General features: G+C 47.2%; 1 protein-coding gene across 1 annotated transcript in view; it reads left to right on the forward strand.

Moving 5' to 3' along the window:
- PIK3R6 (phosphoinositide-3-kinase regulatory subunit 6) overlaps positions 1-21586 on the forward strand; it is a 57580-nt gene that overhangs the window by 19824 nt on the left and 16170 nt on the right. Inside the window, exons 3-11 of the mRNA XM_077833929.1 lie at positions 4716-4799; positions 8521-8612; positions 12935-13003; positions 14140-14272; positions 15933-16002; positions 17044-17227; positions 18679-18826; positions 19687-19773; positions 20945-21401. Coding sequence (XP_077690055.1) covers positions 4716-4799; positions 8521-8612; positions 12935-13003; positions 14140-14272; positions 15933-16002; positions 17044-17227; positions 18679-18826; positions 19687-19773; positions 20945-21401 — 1324 coding nt within the window. The remainder of the gene's footprint in view (positions 1-4715; positions 4800-8520; positions 8613-12934; positions 13004-14139; positions 14273-15932; positions 16003-17043; positions 17228-18678; positions 18827-19686; positions 19774-20944; positions 21402-21586) is intronic.

Here is a 21586-nt window from a genome sequence, read left to right on the forward strand (position 1 = left end):
GGTCCAATAACAGATACTACTTCACCCACCTTATCTCTCTTAGCTCAAGTGTCCTTATAAACCAACTCCTTAATTCAAGAGGTCTTCATTCACAGAAGCATCCTTAACTGAGGTGCCCTGTAGCGACTCTGGGGTAAATGCATGGGGAAAAGAGAATGGGAATGTTTGCCAGCTGCCAGTGTGGGACTGGGACACCCGATTCCCAGACATTTTATTTTCAATGGGAATTGGGCACCAGATCCCGTTAGAGAGCTTTCGAAAAACTCAGCCCAAAATGTCCAGGGATCTGACTCCACTGACTGAACTGGGCTCGCTTCTGATTTACACCAGCGTCTGCGAGAAGGGAATCAAGCCATATTTGTAAAAATACTGAATGCATTTTCCTCCAACCTGAGTAGTTTGGCCTTCCTCTAATGGAGGAATATAATAAGCTCTTTAGAGCCAGCGCTGTCTCTTTGTTCTGTATCTGTATAGCACCTAGGCACTACTGCCATAGATTATTCTAGGCCAGATTCTCATTAATACTAAGGCCATGCCTACATTAAAAGTGCTTTACCGGGTTAGCTATACCAGTATACTATACTGGAAAAGAGTTCCTAGTGTGGATGCAGCTACATTGGCAAAGCTGCTTTTCTCGGTAGAGCTTATTCCGCCACCACTCCAAATGCAGCTATCCTGGCAAAAACAAAATCGTGTCGGTATAACTGCATCTGTTCTAGGGGCTTTTGCCGGCACAGATCTGTCAGTCAGGGTTCACTTTTCCTCACATCCTTGACTGACATAGCTATGCTGTCAGAAGTCTGTCGTGTAGACATAACCACCAACCCCTCTAAGCTGCCAGAGTGGAGTAAAGGGACCTTAGTGTACATGAGAACCTAGCCCCCTAGCATTAGCCATTTTTTATGGGTCAGAATGCAAATATTTTAATTAATAAGACAGGGTAAGTGAGGTAATATCTTTTATTGGACCAACTTCTGTTGGTGACAGAGACAAGCTTTCAAGCCGCACAGAGCTCTTCTTTGGGTCTGGGAAAGGTACTCCTAATGTCACAGCAAAATACCAGGGGGAACAGATTGTTTGGCATAAGTATTTAGCACATATTATAAGAGACCATTCGAGGTAGAATGGCCCATTAACCTCACCCACCTTGTCTCTCTAATAATCTGGGACTGACACGGCTACAACTACACTGCATACAATATTTCACCTGGAACTTTTGGACAAACACTATTACTTTTTTAACTTGCGTATTAGCAACTGAACCAATTTTACTGGAATTCCCTCCAACATTCACCTTTGGGTTGGGGCTAAGAATAAGAAAACCTTCAGTCCCCCCCTCCCCCCACAAAATCTGCTTCAGAAAAGTTACGAGCCACTGAAAAAAGAGGTTTAGGGTAGAAACAGCTTCTCCTCCTTACCATTGGCGGATACTGACAGGAACAGTAATCTATATGCACTCTCTAGTAAGAGGATCTCAAATTTCTCCAGATTATACAGAAATACTTGCAAAAATTGGCACTGGTTCTCTCTGAATAAGCCACTCTTAAACTGAAATTAGAATCTGCCCAGGGCTAACTGAGGTATACACCTAAATTTTAGGATTCAGAGTAGCAGCCGTGTTAGTCTGTATTCGCAAAAAGAAAAGGAGTACTTGTGGCACCTTAGAGACTAACAAATTTATTTGAGCATAAGCTTTCGTGAGCTACATCCGATGAAGTGAGCTGTAGCTCACGAAAGCTTATGCTCAAATAAATTGGTTAGTCTCTAAGGTGCCACAAGTACTCCTTTTCCTTTTACCTAAATTTTAGTTAACCTAGTTATGCCACTCAGGAGGGTGAAAAATTCTCCCCCTTGAGAGATGTAGTTAAGCCGACCTACGCCCTGGTGCAGACACCATTAGGTCAACAGAAGATTTCTTTCTTCGACCTAGCTACCACCTCTCAAGGAGGTGGATTTACTGCATCGATGGAAAAACCCTTTCTATCACTATAGCAAGTGTCTACCGTACAGCATACAGTGGCATAGCTGCAGTGCTGTAGTGTAAACATATCTTAAACTGATGATAGTGTGTGAGTAGACAAGGCCTATGATGCAGTCCTCAATGTACTGCGCCACACTCTGCCGAATGAAGTACAGATTCTCTTCCCCACCACGTAGGAGCCAGCTACGTTTAGCATTTTGCTTCATTCCGTCCATTTACGAGCCATCACACTTTCCAACTGAGGTCAGGAAACCATAGCATTTTCCCGCACGTACAGTCCACAAATAGTTCCCTCCCCATTCACAATTCCACCACGCCAACCCTTCTTTCACAAAGCCTGTCCCGGACACTCAGTCACCATTCATTCCACATAAACCACAAAGTGCCTTCTGCTCTAAAAATTAGAAACACCACTGTCACCGTCATCTTAGTCGTCTTCCTGACATGGTTCTGAGACCGTGACACCTACACTTACACACTGTGCTCAGTGTCTCAAAATCCACTCTGCACATTTGGCAGGAAATTTGGTAATTAAATTAATAATAAAGGAAATCCCAAGAGGATGGTAAATTTTGGCCAGGTTGTGTGTATAATTCTGTTGGGAAAAAGATGAGAATACTACTTGCTTTCAGTCCCATAATGTAAAATACAGACCTCCAGGCTGCAGTTCAGTCCATATCAGTGGAACTGGATGCATGTTATGGCCCAGGTTAAGAGAATGAAACTGTTGTATTCTGAGTCAAGGAACGTTTTGCAAACTCCATTCTGCATCTTCCTGTAGAGAGAGAAAGTACAAAGGCCCTTTGCAAAGAATTAAACAATGCAAATCCGAATTATCTTTCATTATCTTAATGCATTATCTCTTTTTAATTAATTAATGGATTATTTTAATGAAGAGAAAGGCAAGATGCCTCTGGGGTCCTGGAGCAGGATTTTTACAGCTATGGAATAAATGAGCTTTAATTGTTTCATCTGAAGATTATTTCTCTTCTTTCTCTATGCCTGCCTTCTCCCAGCTCTCAGCAAATTGGATCTAGATATTAATGACACACACTAAGTCCCTGGAAGCTGGTCTGTGGTTGTCAGACTGACGTACTGATTTTAGAACAGCAGAGACCTTGGGTTTTGATTGAATTTATGCTGCTGTAGGGCCTGATCCAAAGTTCACTGAAATAAATGGGAGTCTTTCCATTAACTCCAATGAGCTTTGAATCAGACACCTGGCCCACCCTATTACTTTTACACATTTACACAGGACAGCTGGTCCAAACTTACTATCCTCCTGGAAGTTCCTTGATTATTAACTTGATTACTAGATTTCCTGCCTAGTATTTCTCCTGTACTTAGCTGTTTTGTGGGTTGCTCCCTACAGAGCCCCCTCTATGATGGCCCTTAATTCCCTATGTGTCAGAGAGATGTCCAAGGGGAATTCATTGCTTCCCTATGGCTCCTCTGTGTTTATAACCTGCCTCGGAAAATGGGGTGCTCTGAAGGTCTGAAACCAGTATGTGAAAGGTGGATGGTGCCAGGCTGAGCACAACGTATAGCTATCGATGAGTGTTGCAGTCTCAGAACTGTGTCAGGAAGGCGACTAAGATGGCGACTAAGATGTTTCTTGTTTTTAGAGCGGAAGGCAGTTTGTGGTTTATATGGAAGGGTGACTGAGGGGCTGAGACAGGCTTCGTGGAATTGTGAATGCGGGAGCGAGCTATTTGTACATAGAGGGTAATATGTGGCAGGTTTCTTGACCTCAGTCGGAAGGCGGGTCTGCAGGTTGGCTCATAAATGGAAGGAAACAGGCAATATGCTGAATGCCAATGGCTCCTATATGGTGGGCGAGAGAGTTTGTACTTCACTCAGTAGAGTGGGGCAGTACCGTGGTTATTATTATTTGTATTATTGCCTAGCAGTGCTAGCCCGTCATGGAGCATAGCCCTGTTGTTTTAGGGGCTGTGCAAACACAGAAGAGAAAGATAGTCCTTCCTGCAGAAAGCGTCCAATCTACGTGAGGAGGGTATGTCTTTTATTTGAAGTGTAGTGGCTGCACAGTGCCTGAAGGACATAGGCATAAAGGTAGGGTGAGGAGAACAGAGTTAAGATTTCTGAAATAACCTTAACTTTAAATTTCCTGACTCTCAAATATCAAATGTGTTAACGACACCGTTTTGACAAGGTTCCCTGCAATGTATTACAACCTGAACTCTGTCTGAACAAGATTGTTTTGCTTCGTTCCACCCCACCCCCAAATTCTGAGCAGTTGTCATGATGACCATACTTCCTATTGCTGGCCGGCTCCTCAGCTGATGCCAATCGGCATTGCTCCACAGAAGCTACTGCTGCACCCGAATGTGAAGGTGTTTCTGTTCTTTGTTTACAGATGGTCTGTCACCAAATCACTTTTTTCCCTGCAGACCCTGAACAATTCTTTGAAGAATTTCTGTTGCAAAAACTCTGTACAGACCCTTTGCTTCTTATCCTGCTGTGTGGCTCAGGAATTCATAGTGTGGATTTAGCAGTTTAGCTGTAGTAACCATGTCTGCACATTTTGGCCTTAGTCTACTGAGACCATCTCTGGGGTTCCCCAGTTCCGTAACCTTTGTAAAACTACCTACCCTAAATGACGGTGATACAAAGTAGGCGCCTTATGCCTATGCAGCGAGCCACATGCCAGTATTTACCCAAGTATAGCAGAGTTGTGCTGGTTGCTCATATCCTTTTCCTCCCTTTGTGCCAGAGGTGGAGTCGGACATTCTGCGCAGCGTGCGTGCCCTCCTTCGAGAACTCGACGGACACCATCATGCCTTCCAGGGTGAGCGAGGTAAGACAGGCCCTCTCTCAGCTGCCTTGCACTGTCTCTCTCCTGTTCTCTGTGCCTCAGACAAGGTTAGTGTCAGAGACTGCCCTGGCTGTTTGTTCTGATTTTGTTGGGATCAGAAGGCCCCAGGACATTGTTGATGGAGTATTCTCCCAACGCACTCAGACTGAATCACTGGCAGATGCTCTACATTGTTCTCATCTCCTTGATGTGTGCACTTGGCTTGCAAGGCTGGTCCCAGAGGGACTAAAATTTTCAACCAACTTTTGGTTCTGGGCACCCATTTCTCCTACTGTGAAATCTCCTTACTATAGCTACTCTGTATGATGCTTCCAAAGCAGCTCTAGCCAACCTCCTCCATCCTCCTTCAGCACAAGGTCTCCAATAACCTTCATTAATCTGCAGGGCTGGATGATTAGACCAGAACATTGAGAGACGGAGGTCATAGGTTTCATTCCCAGATACATCGCTGAGTCACTGCATGGCTTTGGGCAACTCGCGGAACTTTTCTGTGCCTCAGTTTCCCCATCTGTAACATGGGAACAAAACTCTTTTTTGTAAAATGCTTTGGGCTCCTCAGCTGAATGGGGCTATTTACATGCCCCAGTTATGGAGAGTTGAAACCTTGCACTGTCAGTCAAACAACTGGTTCCAGAGCCTTAGCAGCCTGAATTAAAATTAAAATAGATCTTGCTGGGGATGCACAGAATATGTTACCGTTAATTAAAATTAGATCTGATCCTGAATGAATCCTCAGTCTCTGCAAAACTGAAATATGTAAATTTTATCCTTGTTGCTATTGTATGTTATCAGCAGCGAGCATTTCAAAGTCTGTGACGGCAACCGCAGTAATCTGAATGCTCAATAGACAATGAATCTGTATAGAGATGTGATGATGATAATAATAATACTCCTCTGCCCTTCTGTAGCCCCTTTCTTCCAAAGATCTCAAAGGGCTTTTTACCGTGAAATCATCACACACCCCATCTCCTCTGGGACGCGGGCCTGTGTTGTCATCTCTGTTTTATACCAGGGTAAAATGAAGCTTAGAGCCAGAGCACCTTGTTTGCTGTAAGAGACAGAATCAAGTATAGAACCCAGGAGTCCTGATTCACAGTGCCCTGCTGTAACCACTAGGCCACGGGCCAAAGTCTAATCTGTTACTCTGGTAGTACCAGAAGTCAGCACAGTTACTCCAGATTGGTGTTAACATAACTGAGCGTAGAATCTGGCTCCATGACTAATTGTTGCTAGCTGCTTGGAAAATGAAGACCATAACAATCTCCGCTTGCAGCTTTCACAGTGTGTCCCCAGGAGTCTGTCTGTTAGTGTTTGTCAATCAAAACGGGTACGAGGAATTCTGCCACTAGATGACGCATGGGGCAGGCATTCCCAGCTGCTGCTTGGGAAGATGCATAAAGGACGCCATCACATCTCGAGCCGGCAGTCTGAGCCAGAGGGGCCCAACCACTGCCCTGTCCGGTGCCTTATTGATAATATTCCAGCAGCCTCATTTTCTTACCACGGAGCACATTCCCATTGCCCTCATCTCTGTAATGGAAACCGTAGGTCCCAGCATGCAGTGTTGCAGCTGGGTCCCGGTGGCATTCTGCTGGGATCAAGACGGAGCCCTCATGTGCTGTGACCTTTTGTCTTCTTGGATGCTGCTGCCAGTTACAGACCAGGACTGCCAGGGAGTGCTGTGTTCTGTAACGTCATGGGGAGAGCCTGGCAGGCAGGCTGCTGTTGAGCCATCCCATTGTTGCTGACCAAACCCACATCTTTGCTGTGCAGTGGCTTCTGCCTTGGAGCCATGAGGAAGCAGTTTCGTTTGGCCAGCCACATGGAGCATGTTTCATGAAGGCCAAGATTATAACAGGGTTCAAAAAAGAACTAGATAAACATAGATGCTGGAACTAAGGGTGTGGGGGGTGCTGCCACACCCCCTGGCTTGAAGTGGTTTCCATTATATACATGGTTTACAGTTTGGTTCAATGGCTCTCAGCACCCACACTATACAAATTGTTCCAGAACCCTTGAAGATAAATTCATGGAGGATAGGTCCATCAATGGCTATTAGTCAGGGTGGGCAGGGATAGTGTCCCTAGCCTCTATTTACCAGAAGCTGGGAATGGGTGACAGGGGCTGGATCACTTGATGATTACCTGTTCTGTTTATTTCCTCTGAAGCACCTGGCATTGGCTACTGTCGGAAGACAGGATACTGGGCTAGATGGACCTTTGGTCTGACCGAGTGTGGCCATTCTTATATTCGTGGATTTATCCAATCCCGTTTCAGGGATTTAATTACAATTTTTACAAAGCAAGGCACACATAGCTCCAGAGGGGTAGTAGTGAGAGGGGGACTCGTCAAACCCCCCACGCCCCACACACATACTTTGTGCCTTGGCCCCGGTCACTCGGAGATTAGAATTAATGCATGGAGGCAGCCTGCTGTTTCTTGGTTTCTCTCACTGGGGCGCCTCAGCCTTCATTTAAAAACCAAGACCAGACCAGCTGTAACCTAGGCGAAGTGTTTGTGCATAGTCATCTCTTCATCACTGCAGTGTTGTTGTTATTTTGTGTATCTGTAGCACCTGTGAGCCCCAGTCGTGGCCCAGGGCCCCATTATGCTAGGTGCTGCACAAACCAGGGGAAATAAAAATGACTGTCCCTGCCCCAGGCGCTTACATTCTAGGTGTTGCCAACTCCCATGATTCTGCTTCAAGTCTCACGATATCTGTCGTTTTCCTTAGAGCCCCAGCTCCTGGGATCAGGAAATGGCCTTGAGACTCTCTGCTACAATTGTTTTAAAACAGTCTGCTTCCAGCCATTACAGTAGCAGAGACAAGGGTGAAAATGTAACCCCACTATGAGCTAAAGGCTCAAAACCCAGCAAGCAAATAAAAAAGAATCCACTATTTACAGCTGGCTGAAGAATTATGCGATTAAAAAAAAACAAACGGACTTTCTGATGATTTTTGATTGCTTGGGGTTGATGATACTATCCTTGGCATGAGACTCTGCACTGCTACCAGCTCTCTCATGTGCACGAATACTGAGAGCACTGCTAAGGCTAAGGTGATGGCTCAGAGATAGCATCTCTCGCCATTTAAAAACGTGTGCAGTGTTAAGTGTGGGAGGCTTCCGTTGAAGCCCTGGGACTATAACTGCCCGTCAGAGTGCTCCGGGAGGTAAGACTTATCCATGCACAGAAACTGCACTGCTGTAACTAAAGGTTTGTTGTCTGCATGGGGAAACTCACCACTGTAATTACAGCAGTATAGCGCCCCCATGCGGACACACTTATTCCAGAATAAGTGTCCACATGATGAGTTCTACCAGTATAGCTATTGCGGTATAATTGTACCAGTATATGTATGCCAGTAAACTTCCCCATGGAGGCCCTGTCTACACTTAAAAGGGTTTGCTGGTTATAGTTACAAGCTGTAAGCTGGCAAAAACCCCTAGAGGAGATGCAGTTTATACCAGCAAAAATCACAGAATCATATAAACATAGGGCTGGAAGGAGCCCTTGAGAAGGAATTGAATCCAGCCCTCTTCGCTGTGGCAGGACTAAGAATGCACGTGCCCTAAGTCAGTGGTGGAGCCAGACATAGAACTCAAGTCTCATGGCTTAGTTCCCACCCCTAGCTATCATGGTGCACTCCCTCCTTAGCACTTTTTTCTGCTGGATGACCTTTCCCTTGTTCTTGGTCTTACAGGGATGCTGCGCTGGACCTTGCATAAGAAAATTGATCGGAATCCCCTCAACAGCGCCATCTTGGTTAAAATCCTGGTGAAAGAGCTGGAAAGGGTAAGAAGAGAGAGCAATGTCTGCCATTGGTGCCTGGTACCAGATCAGTCCAGGTCTAGCATACCCATCTCATGGCTTTATATGGCCTTCCTTAGCATGGCATCTCTGACTGGGTCGCTAGGCCAGTGCCCGCAGTGGCCTCTTCCTGCTGTTATGGATGTTGCTGGGAAGGAAGATCTCAGCCATCTCTGGAGCTCTAACTTTGAGCACAGAGATGTTAACTGCACAGCTCAGTGCCTGTGATGGCCGAACCAGGGGGCAGTGGAGGCTGGAATTATTGTGGGGGCTGATCTGTGTTTCTGCTGTGCAATATTTCCTCTGTCGCCTGGGAGAGTGTGTGGTCACCAGCCTCATTCCTGTAATTTGGTGGCATGCTGTGAACACCACAATTTGGGGAAGCTGTGTACGTACTTCAGTGGGTGGGTGGGTCCAGATAGCAATCCACCAACTGCCTTCTACCACACTCCTCCCAGGGACCCCAGCTGCCCTCTCAATTGCCATGGAACCTCCTCCCCAGCCCCCATGACCTATCTCCCTCCATGCCTGGAGGAGGAGAGCAGCAGGAGAGTCACCCTTAGCAGATTCACCACACTGCCCCATCCTGGCTTCCAGCTGCTCAGCGGGTTTATCACAAGGACCTGATTTGTTTGGTGTCACCTGAATTAGGAAATACAGTGCTGTGGTTAAGGACAAATGTCTGAATGTCTGGTAGCTTAGAATTAAGGTGCTACAAGAAGCTGTATGACTACTCTGTGTCAGGGCCCACCTATGTCTAGATCATAGACCTTCTCCTCCACCCATCTGACCTACACATCACCACCTCTCCCCACAAGCAGGCCGCTGATCAGATCACAGACTGTAGGCCAGTTCTCTGTCCTATTGAGGCTGAGAAACCCCAGTATCTCACCTCCTGTGTTTCTCACCTCCTGTTTTTTGGGCATTCAAAAAAGAACTAGATAAATTCATGGAGGATAGGTCCATCAATGGCTATTAGCCAGGGTGGGCAGGAATGGTGTCCCTAGCCTCTGTTTGCCAGAAGCTGGGAATGAGCGACAGGGTCACTTGATGATTACGTGTTCTGTTCATTTCCTTGGGCACCTGGCACTGGCCACTGTCGGAAGACACTGGGCTAGATGGACCTTGGTCTGACCCAGTATGGCCATTCTTATGTTCATCTTCTGGCACAAAGCCCAGCATACCTATAACAACTGACACTGTGCCCCCCCGTTTATAATTTAGCTGCTCTATACCCTCCTGTACCCCTAGAGTGAACCCTGTCTGCCCCACCTGCCCTTCCCAGGACTGTCTGGTCCTGGAATGCTGCACTACTTCACAGCCATTATCCTCTCTCCTTATGTTACTCAGATACCCCACCTCCAGCTCCAGGGCCTGGCCTGCCCACTCTGTGTAGTGCTGAAGCCTATGGGCCAGATTCTCAGTAACACTAAGGCCTAGTCTACACACAAAAGGTGTACTGCTCTAACTAGACCGGGGCAGTTAAAGCAGTATGACTTGCCCCAGTGCGGGTACAGCTAAACTGCTATAAAGGTGCCTTGTACTGGTCTAGCTTATTTCTGTAGGGAAGAGCAATAAGCTATATCAGTATAAGGTACCTTCATACTAGTATAACTGCATCCACACTAGGGGCTGTACCAGAAAATCTGTATTGCTAAAAAATCATCCCACTAATTGAAATAGCTAAACTGATAATAAATGTGTGTGACCAGTGTCAAGGGGCCTTAAATGGGTGGAAATGCCCCCTAGGTTACTCTCCCTGACGGAGCTCTCCCCAGCCAGTACAGAGCTGCTCCCAGGCCCTGGCTTGGGGGCCCCGGGGTGCTAGGAGCATGGCTGGGGGGCAGTGCTCTAGGGCTATTCTCCCTGAGCTGGGTGGCAGTGCAGGCTGCTCCCCATGGTGTTCTGTCTGCTCTGCAGGCTGGTGCAGAGATGGAGTGAGGCCATAGATCCCTTCTCTTTGTTGCCCTTCTGACAGCCACAAGGCCTTAGGCAGGGGAAGGAGGGGGCAGAAATTCTTTGCATCTGCTTGTCCGCCTACACCCACCCACACAAACACCCGCAGTCTGGCTCCAAGTGTTTATCTCTGTGTATAATGATCTCAGATTTCCATGCCATGGTCACGTTGTGGTGGCACTGGCATCTGATTTGCCACTGCTGCAGCCGCTTAAGCTGGCTGACTGACACTTGATGCCATCTCTTTAGCAAGGGTTGGGTTCTGGCTCTCTGCTTATAAAATAAAGGTCTCGGTCTGAAACACAAACCACCGCATGCTGCTTGCCAGAGTGAATGCAGCAGGCGCCTTATCTCAGTGATCAGAGCAGATACAGTGAGCCCTCTCCGTTAGCAGAGGCTAGGTGTGCTTCCTGTTCCCCTCCACCACCATTGCTGAGTTGGTCTCCCAAAGGATGGCTGGCAGGGAAAAGAGCAGGCAGGGGAAAGCAGAGAATGAAAAGGTGTGGAAATGTCTGAGAGCTGGGGAAGAGTAAAGCGAGAGGGGTCAGCTGGATTTGTTGTACACCTGACTGGCGATGTGGCTGCAGCTGATTATGTGCTTCTTCACTGACACACAGAGACACTGCTCCTTCCAGGTTATTATGCCATTTGCACTAGTGCTGCAAAGCATAGCTACCGGAGTTTGCCACAAGGATCAAACCTGGCTCTCCAGTGTGGAAAAGCACAAGCCCCTGCTGTCTGACCAAAGGCAGAATGCCTGTAGCTAGCCCATAGTAGCAAACTGGATGGTTGCTGTGGCAGGCTATTAGCCAGAGACATTAACACCCACACTAGGCCAGGGTGTTATACTTGCATTGGGCACTAGGGTCTGTGAGCCTTTCCAGGGGAAATAAATCTCCTGGTTTTTTTCTGGGGAATTTTCTCTTTTGAACCCCTGACGGTTGGCAGCCCTGGCATTGGCTGTTCAGCATTGCTGCATAGAAGCTACCGCTACTCCAGTAGCTTAACGTTGTAGTTCTGTTCCTGAAAAATGCTACTTTAAGCAAAACGATGTTAAGCAAATCCAATTTCCCCTTAAGAATTAATGTAAATGGGGGGAGGGGAAGACTACAGTATAAGTTTGAAACAAACAATTTAATACTGTACAAAGCAATGATGACTGTGAAGCTTGGTTGAGGTGGTGGAGTCAGAGGGTGGAAGAGGGTGGGATATTTCCCAGGGAAAGCCTTACTGCTGAATGGTGAACTAGCGCTCAGCTTGGCTGAGCCCACAAGCGTTAACACATTGTTAATGTAGCCTCACACTCTACAAGGCAGCAGGAATGGAGGGAGGGGAGACAGCATGGCAGAGAGAGACAGAGACACACACCGTGTGTGTGTGTGAGAGAGAGATGCGCATTGCCCCTTTAAGTACACTGACCCTACTCTAAGTACACTGCCTTTTAAAGTAGATCAGCAAGTTGAGACAGCAGCTGCTGCCAGCAAGCTCCCTTGGTCCTGAGCCCTCCCGTGTCCCCTCCCCCCCGTGGAGATCGGGTAAAGGAGCGGGTGTGTGTGTGTGATAGCAGTGTGGGGGGAGCACTGACATTAGCACCCTTCTTCCGCCCCTCCCACCCCACCCCCCACCCCCACAGCAAGCAGGAGGCTCCCGGGAGCAGCTCCAAGGCAGAGGGCAGGAGCAGCACATGGCAGTGGGGGAGGGGCAGCTGAACTGCCCAGGAATTGGTAGCCTGCTGGGCGGCTGCCTCACAGGGAACTTAGGGGAGCAGGGAGCTGATGGGGGAGCTGCCGGCCCACCCTGGTTCCAAGCCCCCACCAGCTCACTCCAACGGGCTGCTCTTCCTGCAAGCAGTGGACAAAGCAGGCAGCTGCCAAACAACATTATAAGGGAGCATTGCGCAACTTTAAACAAGCACGTTCTCTAATTGATCAGCAACGTAACAACGAAACAACGTTAACCGGGATGACGTTAAGTGAGGAGTTACTGTACTGTGTTACAAACAAAGAGAGTTCTGTCACTGGGCAGTTACAGACCTGGCACTTGAAACCCCCTTAAACGATATAGGAAAGACCCTTAAACAATATAGGAAAGACTGTAACACACACACTGTGTTGTGTGTCTCCTCAGACATTATCTACGCATCTATTTGGACTGAGAACTTGGACCAAGCTGGCAGGCCCCTGCATTTCTGTCTTGCTGAAATTCATGCTTTGTGACTTAAAAGAACAGGGTGTGCTCAGCATTTCATTTGGGTTTCCTTCCTCTGATGCAAACACCACTCAATTGCTTCACCAGTCAGCAAGTCATTAAGCAGCATGAGCTTAAGTTAACTGTTTGGCTTGATTTTGCAGGCAGAAAAAGGAGATTATAGACATTACATCATCCCCCTGCTTCATACATTAATGTACACGCTAATAAAGGTAAGATCTGCAGATGGTATTTAACAGTTCAGGGAAATTCAAAGCTATGGGGCCTCGCCCTGAGATCACTTGCACCCAATTTATAGCAGAATAGGTAGTGTGGCCATGTGGACAGTGTATTAGTAGAGGGTACAAGAAACCTAGGTTCAGTTCCTGGCTCTGCTAATAGGTGACTTTGGGCAAGTCATTTCCTTCTCTGTGCCTCAGTTTCTCTACCTGTAAAATGGGAATAATCATGCTGACCTCCTTTGTAACGCACTTTGAGATCTGCAGATGACAAGCACTATATAAGAGCTAGGTGTTATTACTAGGTGAACTTAAAATCAGACCCACCATTCAGTCAGCCATGTTGTACCTATATATACAATACATGTATAACTACATAGAATATTTTCAAAAATGTTGCTGTGTAATATGGCTGGATCAGTTTTTCTGCAAGAACCTTAAATTTCCCAATTTTGTACATTTGAATTCTCAGCTTTAACAACATGGGATGTGAAATAAATAGGGTTTAAACAGGTCACCTCGAGCCAGATTTTTAAAGGTATTTAGATGCAAAGGTATAAAAATGCAAATAGGTACATAATGGGATTTTCTTATGTGCTTAGGCACCTAAATGCCTTTAGACATCTGGCCCCTGCAGCCTTGCAAGAGGGTATTTCTAGATCTCTGCAGAATTTTCATTGCTTTGTCTAGTCTTAGGGTCAGATGCAGGCCTATCGATGTCAGCTAGAGTTGCATCCTTTAAACCAAAGATGAAGTTGGTCCTTAATCTTAAAACAAAAAGGAGGACTTGTGGCACTTTAGAGACTAACAAATTTATTTGAGCATAAGCTTTCGTGAGCTACAGCTCACTTCATCGGATGCATTCAGTGGTTCCAGTGGTTCAGTGGTTATTTATGCTCAAATAAATTTGTTTGTCTCTAAGGTGCCACAAGTACTCCTTTTCTTTTTGTGAATACAGACTAACACGGCTGCTACTCTGAAACCTGTCCTTAATCTTGAGTCCTTGCATCCCTGAGCTGCTTGTTTCTTATGGCTCTCACATATGGTGAAGAGCTTCCCCCACAGGGAGCCTATGTTTAGGCTGCTCCATCTCAGCTGGGATCTTGTTAACTGTTCCTTTCCCATTCCAGGCTCCCTGCATTTCAGACGATCTCTATGAAAGAGTGTATGACTTCTGTAAAAAGCTACTAACCCTGCCAAAACCTTACTGTACCATTGGCTTGGACTACGCGTTCCGGTTAAAAACAGAAAGAGTGGCACCAGGTTTGTGGAATTCATGGCATCTCTCCTGGGGCGTGGGGTGTAGCTATGAAATGGTGATGTCTTTGCTTTAGTAATTATTTATGTCCCCAGAAGGGTGATGGGTATTTTCTTTTCACTGTGTCTTTAAATGTCTAAGAGGTCCTCTTGTAGGCAGCGAGTGCTCCCATTCTGTTCTCTGAATGGCTGCAGCACAGGAGACTGTCACACCGTGCTCTCTTCTCCTGGAGACCTCAGCCTCACTTTGAATGATGTGGGGAAGGAAGCAAAAGTTGCTTCTTCACAGAAAGGAGGAGAATTGTGCTTAGAAGAGACCCTCTGTGCACAGATCTCAAGGAGACTCACCACCCCTGTGCTATCACTATTATGGGGATTACAGTTGTGCCCAGAGGCATTCACTGAGATCAGAGCCGCATTTTGCTAAGTTATTTATTATTGTATTACCAATAGGGCCTGAGAGCTCCAGTCATGAACCAGGATCCCGTTGCGCTAGGCGCTGTACAAACCCAGAACAAAAAGAGAGTCCTTGCCCCAAAGAGCTCACAATTCCAATAGACAAGATGAAGTGGTTTCCCAGAGGTTACACGCACGGAGTCTGGAGCAGAGCCAGGAATGGAACCCAGAACTTCTGAGTCCCATCCCCTAAAACCAAAAATCAACAATGGAAATTGGTCTGCAGTGGAAATGCAATGGGCCCAGCAGGGCCAGTCCAGTGCTCTACAACAGTTACTAGTGACAGACTGTTATAAAACCACACAGTAAGCCCATTCTCCTTAGATCTGTATCCTGCCATGAGAAATCTCCATCAAACCTAATCCTGCAGCCTTCCCAACGTTTGCTCTCTCATCATCTCTTTTATGAAAAGCAGGTGCTAAATACTAAAAGGCCAGTTACTGTCGTCTGGAGAATAGGTGTGTTTAGAAACAATACTGCCGAAATCCTGTATTTTCAGTTTTCTCTGCCTTATTTGTTAAAATTCTTATTTATGGGTTTTTTCCCTATGGCTTCCATCACCATCACATTAGAGCACCAAACAGGCCCTCCCACCACATAGAGATGTATTATTCCCGTTTTAGCTGAGGCACAGTCTCTGCTGAAGAGTTGGGAAGAGAACACAGATCTCCCAGAGCACTACTTTAACCACATGACCACTCTCCCTTGGCAACAGCTGAATGGGACAAGGATCTTTGGGGCAGTTTCTCCATTGCCTTGCACCTTGGGTCATCATGGACACTGCAGCAATGGGAGTGGAAAGCACCACGATTCCGATGTGGCAGGAGTTTGCTTTGACTTTGTGTTGACACAAATGATGACACAGGGTAAAAGTCAGCAGCAAATCAGGCCCTTTCTCCTGCATCTGCTTCAGAGTCCACCCCCTAATTTGTAATCTAGTCAGCAAAAGACATGAAATACAGGCAGTGTGTACCTGGGATTATCCCTAAACAGAAGGTGTTTTCATGTGTTCTAGCAGAATTCCCTTTAGATTTTTCCTTCTTTATTCTGGGCTATATATACGCGTGCTTGATTCTCCTCTCACACCTGCTTTATCATCGTGTAGCTCCACTGATTTAGCAAAGTTACTCCTAACTCATGCCGGGGTGAGAGCAGGATCAGACCACTCTCTTGTTACTATCTGTTGCATGTGCATATTTTTATTTGTTAGGAGTGTTATACCAACGAATGATTATTTCTGAACAAAGTCTGAAGAGCGACCCATATCCTTATCAGGAAAGGTACGTACTGCCTGGCATTTTAATCTTGCAACAAAATTTGTCCCTTTACTGCATAGTGGACACAGCATTTAATGGCACTGGGCAATACTATAAAAAATCTAGCACAGAACTGGAGCAAAATCAAAACCCTGCTAGTGGTATTACAAAGCAGAATACAATAGACGTCAGTGGCATCTCAGGTTTGTTAAAATGAGCTTGGTGTCAGGATGCCGGTGTTTTACTGACTATTCCAGCTGGTTTTCCACGCCCCAGGAGAAGGGAGCTTCCCCTAGACAGGTATAGAAGCACAGGAAGTATCTGCAGCAGCTCTGTTTAATTGAGCAGAATGATGCTGACCCAAAATATTCATTCCAGTCTGAGAGTGCGAATAATTACTATGAGCCAAATTCAACTCTTGGGTAAGAGGGTGCATCTCCACTGGCTTCACTTGAGTTAGAATCATAGAATATCAGGGTTGGAAGGGACCTCAGGAGGTCATCTAGTCCAACCCCCTGCTCAAAGCAGGACCAATCCCCAATTTTTGCTCCAGATCCCTAAATGGCCCCCTCAAGGATTGAACTCACAACCCTGGGTTTAGCAGGCCAATGCTCAAATCACTGAGCTATCCCTCCCCCCATGTTGTATCCATGTACACCAGGGTTGAACCTGGCCCAGTGGCAGACAATTTTCTTCTCTGAACCTCTGCCTGAAAGATTAGACCCAACATGGGAATAGACCCAGCCATACCAGAAAAAGCCGATGACCCATCTAATCTAGTACCTTGCTCCAGATGGGGAACAATGCTGGCTTCTTCAGGAGGTTTTAATCCCTTCATTGTGCAGTGTTACACCACAGTATGAATTTCTTCCTGACACTGGCTGGTTGACAGCATAAGCCCTAAAGCATTAAAGTGGCAGCCATCACCTTGCATTTTAGATGTACAATGGCATGCCTTACCTGCCCTCCCAGTCTTCATTGACTCTTACCTTTTTGCATACTCTGCTTTGATAACCATATTCATTTATTTTATGCATCTATTTTTTCAACCCTTCATTTCCACAGAGTTTTCATATTTGCAGATCCAGATTTGCTCTCCAAGGCTGTATGCAATTCACTAGTCACTGAAGTCAAAGCTGCTCAGATGTATCAGAATCCCAGATCATGCATGTGCTATGTGATAACACGTGCTGTGCAGGCGGCTCTGGGTGAGGACTGTGATGTTGAAAGTTTCCAGAGGATCCTTCAGGTAATGGCTTAACTGCAACTTCATATCACCATGAACTTGACCCACGTTTATGTGGGGCCAGATTCTCAAAAGAGCTCTGCTCTCATTTAGGCAACTCAATGAAGTGAACAATTTCTCAGAAGCACTCAGCCCCCACTAGCTTCCACTGACATAGAAAGCAGATTTTGCTACTGTGATGCGTGATTTCATACAAATATACAGTACATGTGTGCGCGGTATAGTGTACTTTGGTAGCTGTGAGCACTTCCATTGTGCATTTGAAAGTTGGACAATAGAGTTGGTCAAAACACAAACTAATTATTTTTGCAGGACACTTGCAAAAAAATAAATTTTAGGGGGGCTTTTTTTCATTTTCATTGAAATTTCCCACATTTGACAAAAACTGAAACCCAAAATTAATTTTTTTTTTTTCAGTTTTTGAAAACTGTTCAGGTTAAAAGTCCACTTTTCATTAAAAATATTTGGTTTTCCATTTCCAGGTTTGCCTTGAAAAACCAGACAATTGACTTGAAATGAATAATTTTCCCTGCAACTTTTTGTTTGAGATGAAAAGCCATTTTCTTGTGAAAAGTATGTCTCAACAGGAAAATGTCCCACTCTCCTGAGTAGCCTTTTAAAGGGAGCACTGGGGACCAAGCATGATAGGCGTGGCCAGTTCAGGCCCATTAGTGGAGCCCAGCAAGCACTGTTTATTTTGAGCCCTCCATCTAACATAAACCTGGAGAAGGTCTCTCGCTTAGGGGCACCATCATCTTCTACAGAACCCTCTTCCCTTCATGTCCCGTTGGGAGCTGTTTCAAGAGCCCATTTGCTCTGCTGCTGAGTATCTTGCCCTCACTAAGGCCTCCAGCATGAACTTCAGCAGCTACCTCTGCCTTGCAGCCGATGGAGCGCATAGCTGGCTTAGAGTAGGACCAAACAGTTAGTCTGTCTTCCTCCCAACTTGGCATCTCTGCTGCATTGGTCTGTGCAGCCTGCCAGAACTGGCCCCAATGTTAGGGCGACAGTGTGTCAGAGGGTACGTCTACATGGAGATAAAAAACCCGCAGCTGGCCTGGGTCAGCTGACTCAGGCTCACAGGACTCACGCTCTGAGACAGAAAAATTTGCTATTTAGACAGGCTCAGACTGGAGTCCAAACTGTGGGACACTGCAAGGGGAGAGGGTCCTGTCTACACTGCTATTTTTAGCCTCGTAGTGTGAGCCCAAGTCAGTTGAGCTGGGCTCTAAGACTTGCTGCCATAGGTCTGTTTGTGCTGTGTAGATGCACCCTGAAAGTTTAATGCTATTTAATGGTCTCTTTTATTTCAGCAGCTGTGAAATGATGGGGTTGGACTTCAGTCCATCAAAACATAGTGGATGTTTTTTAGTCTCCCCCTTCCATATGCCTCGCCCATATAGTGTATCTAATATTCATACCCTTGAGTTATTAATAGCACTTCTCTGTGACAGAATAAGCCCACAGATGAACTAGAGCACTGTTTCCGGCAAGTGGTGGCAGCCGTCGAGTGTACAGGAAGTGAGATGAATGCAGACCGTGGCCAGCACGCTGAGAGGCTGGAGAAGATCTACAGCATGGTGTTGAACTCCTCAGCAGGAGGTAAGTACGCTGTCTACTCCAAAAGCATAGGAATCAAGGGGCTGGAATGTCCAACGAGGGCACCAGTCCCAGGAACAGCTGTGGCTACTGAGTTCAGGGCAATCTGAGCAGTCTCTGCGGTTGACTAAGCTTTCCTGAATCCTAGCAGTGCATGTTCACCATTTCCAGAGCAACTGGGATGCAAAGGCCTTGTGTACACACTCAAGTGGGACTACTCTAACTACGCCGGTACAGTTAAAGCCTACAGCCCTTCTAGTGCAGATGCAGTTATACGGGCATTTACAACTCGGTATAAAGGCGTTATACAGGCATTTACAACTGGGGTATAAAGGCATTTACAACTAGTATAGCTTATCCCCGTATAGGACAGGGAATAAGATATACTGGTATAAGGCACGTTAATACCATTAGGCCATACCTGGAGGGTTCCAGGATGTACATGGGGCTCTGATGAACTGCAGGGGCATATATTTGAATTGAAGTTGATTAATTGCTGTGCATGCACAGTGCCGCATTTCTGATGCATTGATGAGTAATATTTTTTTTAAAAGAAAGTCTTATTTAAGCCCCCGATGCCATGGGACGCTCTGCTGTTTTGAGCCTGGTCTAAAGCTTTATGGAACGGGTGAGAGGGTTAAGCCGTTCTTCCCATTTATGAGCTGGGCCCCTGGGCAGGTTGGGGCTTAGAAGAACTCAACCTAGAGCAAATCATTGGAGGGTTTTTCCAGTGCAGGTGTGTGGGAAAATTGGCTGCTCCCTCATGTTTAATGGGCAGTTTCTTTTCATCTACCAAATTGCTGGCTGAGCTGCACTAGGTGCAGATAAGGACCCCTGTTAATCGAGTGCCTCCCTTCCTGTAGGAGGCAGATCACCAGGAGGGCTCCACGGCAGCCCACTGCCCAACCCAAATATCAGCTTCCACTTGTGGACCGACGAGGACCAGCTTTGTGAGTGCCCTTAAGTGACTGAAATGAAACCCTGATGGTGTCTAAGTCTGAGAAGTGTTTGTCAAATAACGGGTTGCAAATTGGCTCAGATGGTTGGGAGGCAAGTTTTATTTCTCCTGGTTCCAGAGCAGGGGATCGGCAGCACAGTGTGTTGGGTTAATGCACTAAGCTTTCCTATCACAGGGCAGGGTGGCCTTTTAAGGGAACTGGGCTGAGCAGAGGAGGCCAACAAGCAGCTCACTTAAGGTGAGGGCTGCTGGGAGTAGAGAGGCTCCTGCAGAAGAGCCAGGGTCAGGGGAGGATGCAGAAGCGGGGTCTAGCCACCTAGGTGGAAGACCTGGCTGGAGATACAGGGAGTAGGCAGTAGGATGGGCCAGGTTTACCTGCTTTGATGCTGAACTGTGTGTGTGAACAGTAAAGGTATCCCTGGGGAAAGGGACTGAAATATTGACACTGATGGAGAGTCACTGACACGCTGGACGTGGGCTGGCTTGCACATGAGTGGGGTAACTGAGGCAGAGGCAGAGTCCTGTGCTGGGTTTGGGGTGGCCTTGCTCTATTTCCTTCTTGAGGATTTGGTGAGAGGCTATTGGATCGTTGATTTGACTGGCAGATTCTGTTTGGGAAAGGCCCACAAGTGGGATAGCAGTGAAGATCCGCAGGGCCAGACTTAGCTCTATTGGGAGAGGTGTCTGAGGTCCCAGGGCTGGAGTAGCAGGAGCAGCTACAGATCAGGACTGAGGTGCATTGTCATGCCTCTGTAGGGGTAGCTGGTGTGACCCCCACTTGCCCAGTGCCTGCCTGTGTGGTATGGGGCTCCCCCGTTTCTTTTGGCCTCTCTTCCATGACCAATGAAAGGGCACGCTCCAGATGTGAAATGCAGAGGGGCAATGGGGTTAGTGTTTGTTACAGTGGAATTTCAGAAGACAGAGGGGCCAATGTTCAGATTGTTTGGCCTGGCCCAAAGCCCACTGGAGCGAATGGAAAGACTCCGCAGACGTCACTGGGCTTTGGATCGAAGATGTAGAACCTAAAGTTAGGCATCTAAATCCAGCAGTTGGCACCTAAACCAGTGGCCTGAGCACCTGCAGCTCCCACTGGCCCGGCCTGGGGATGACTCCCACCTGCGCACCTGGCCTTCATCACTTACGGGCTTTCCTCCCCTGCGCAGGGAAGGAGCTGGTGCTGTTCGTCCGCCCGCTGTCGCAGACTTGCGAGCAGGACTGCCTGAGCCAGGAACTGGACAACTTTGAGATCCAGGACATCGTGTCTGACTGCGACTACTGCGAGCAGACCCGCTTCTCCGTGCTCTCCACCGACAGTGGCATTGAACGGGACCTGCCTGCAGCAAGCGAGGAGCTGCTGCCGCCCGGTGGCACTGACGTGGAGCATGCCAGGCTCCAGAGGAAGGGCGGCATTAAGAAAAAGGCATGCCTTTTGGAGAGCATGGCCTTGCTGCAGAACAGCTGCAATGGCCCAGGGACAAAGCAATCTGGGAAGCTGCACAGGAAGTCTGACAGCAACTTGGTGCCCATGCCTCACTTCCACAGACTGTACACTGCCCGGATTGTGGTTCTGGGGGATGACAGGGTTTTGGGGCGACTGGCCCAAGCCTATTACTCACTGAGGTAAGGCTACAGCCTCCTCTGAGGGGAGGCGTTTCTATGCAGGGTGCAGTGATGGCTAATACTGGGGAGGATTGTCCGGCACAGGCTCTGCAACAGGCTGCTTCCACCTCATGCCACCACCTGTCCTGCTGTGGGGTTAACAGGGGAAAGGAAAGAGGGAGCCCAGAATGGAATGGGTGGGGGGT

Source organism: Eretmochelys imbricata, chromosome 14 (assembly GCF_965152235.1).
Source record: "Eretmochelys imbricata isolate rEreImb1 chromosome 14, rEreImb1.hap1, whole genome shotgun sequence".
Taxonomy (NCBI): domain Eukaryota; kingdom Metazoa; phylum Chordata; order Testudines; family Cheloniidae; genus Eretmochelys; species Eretmochelys imbricata.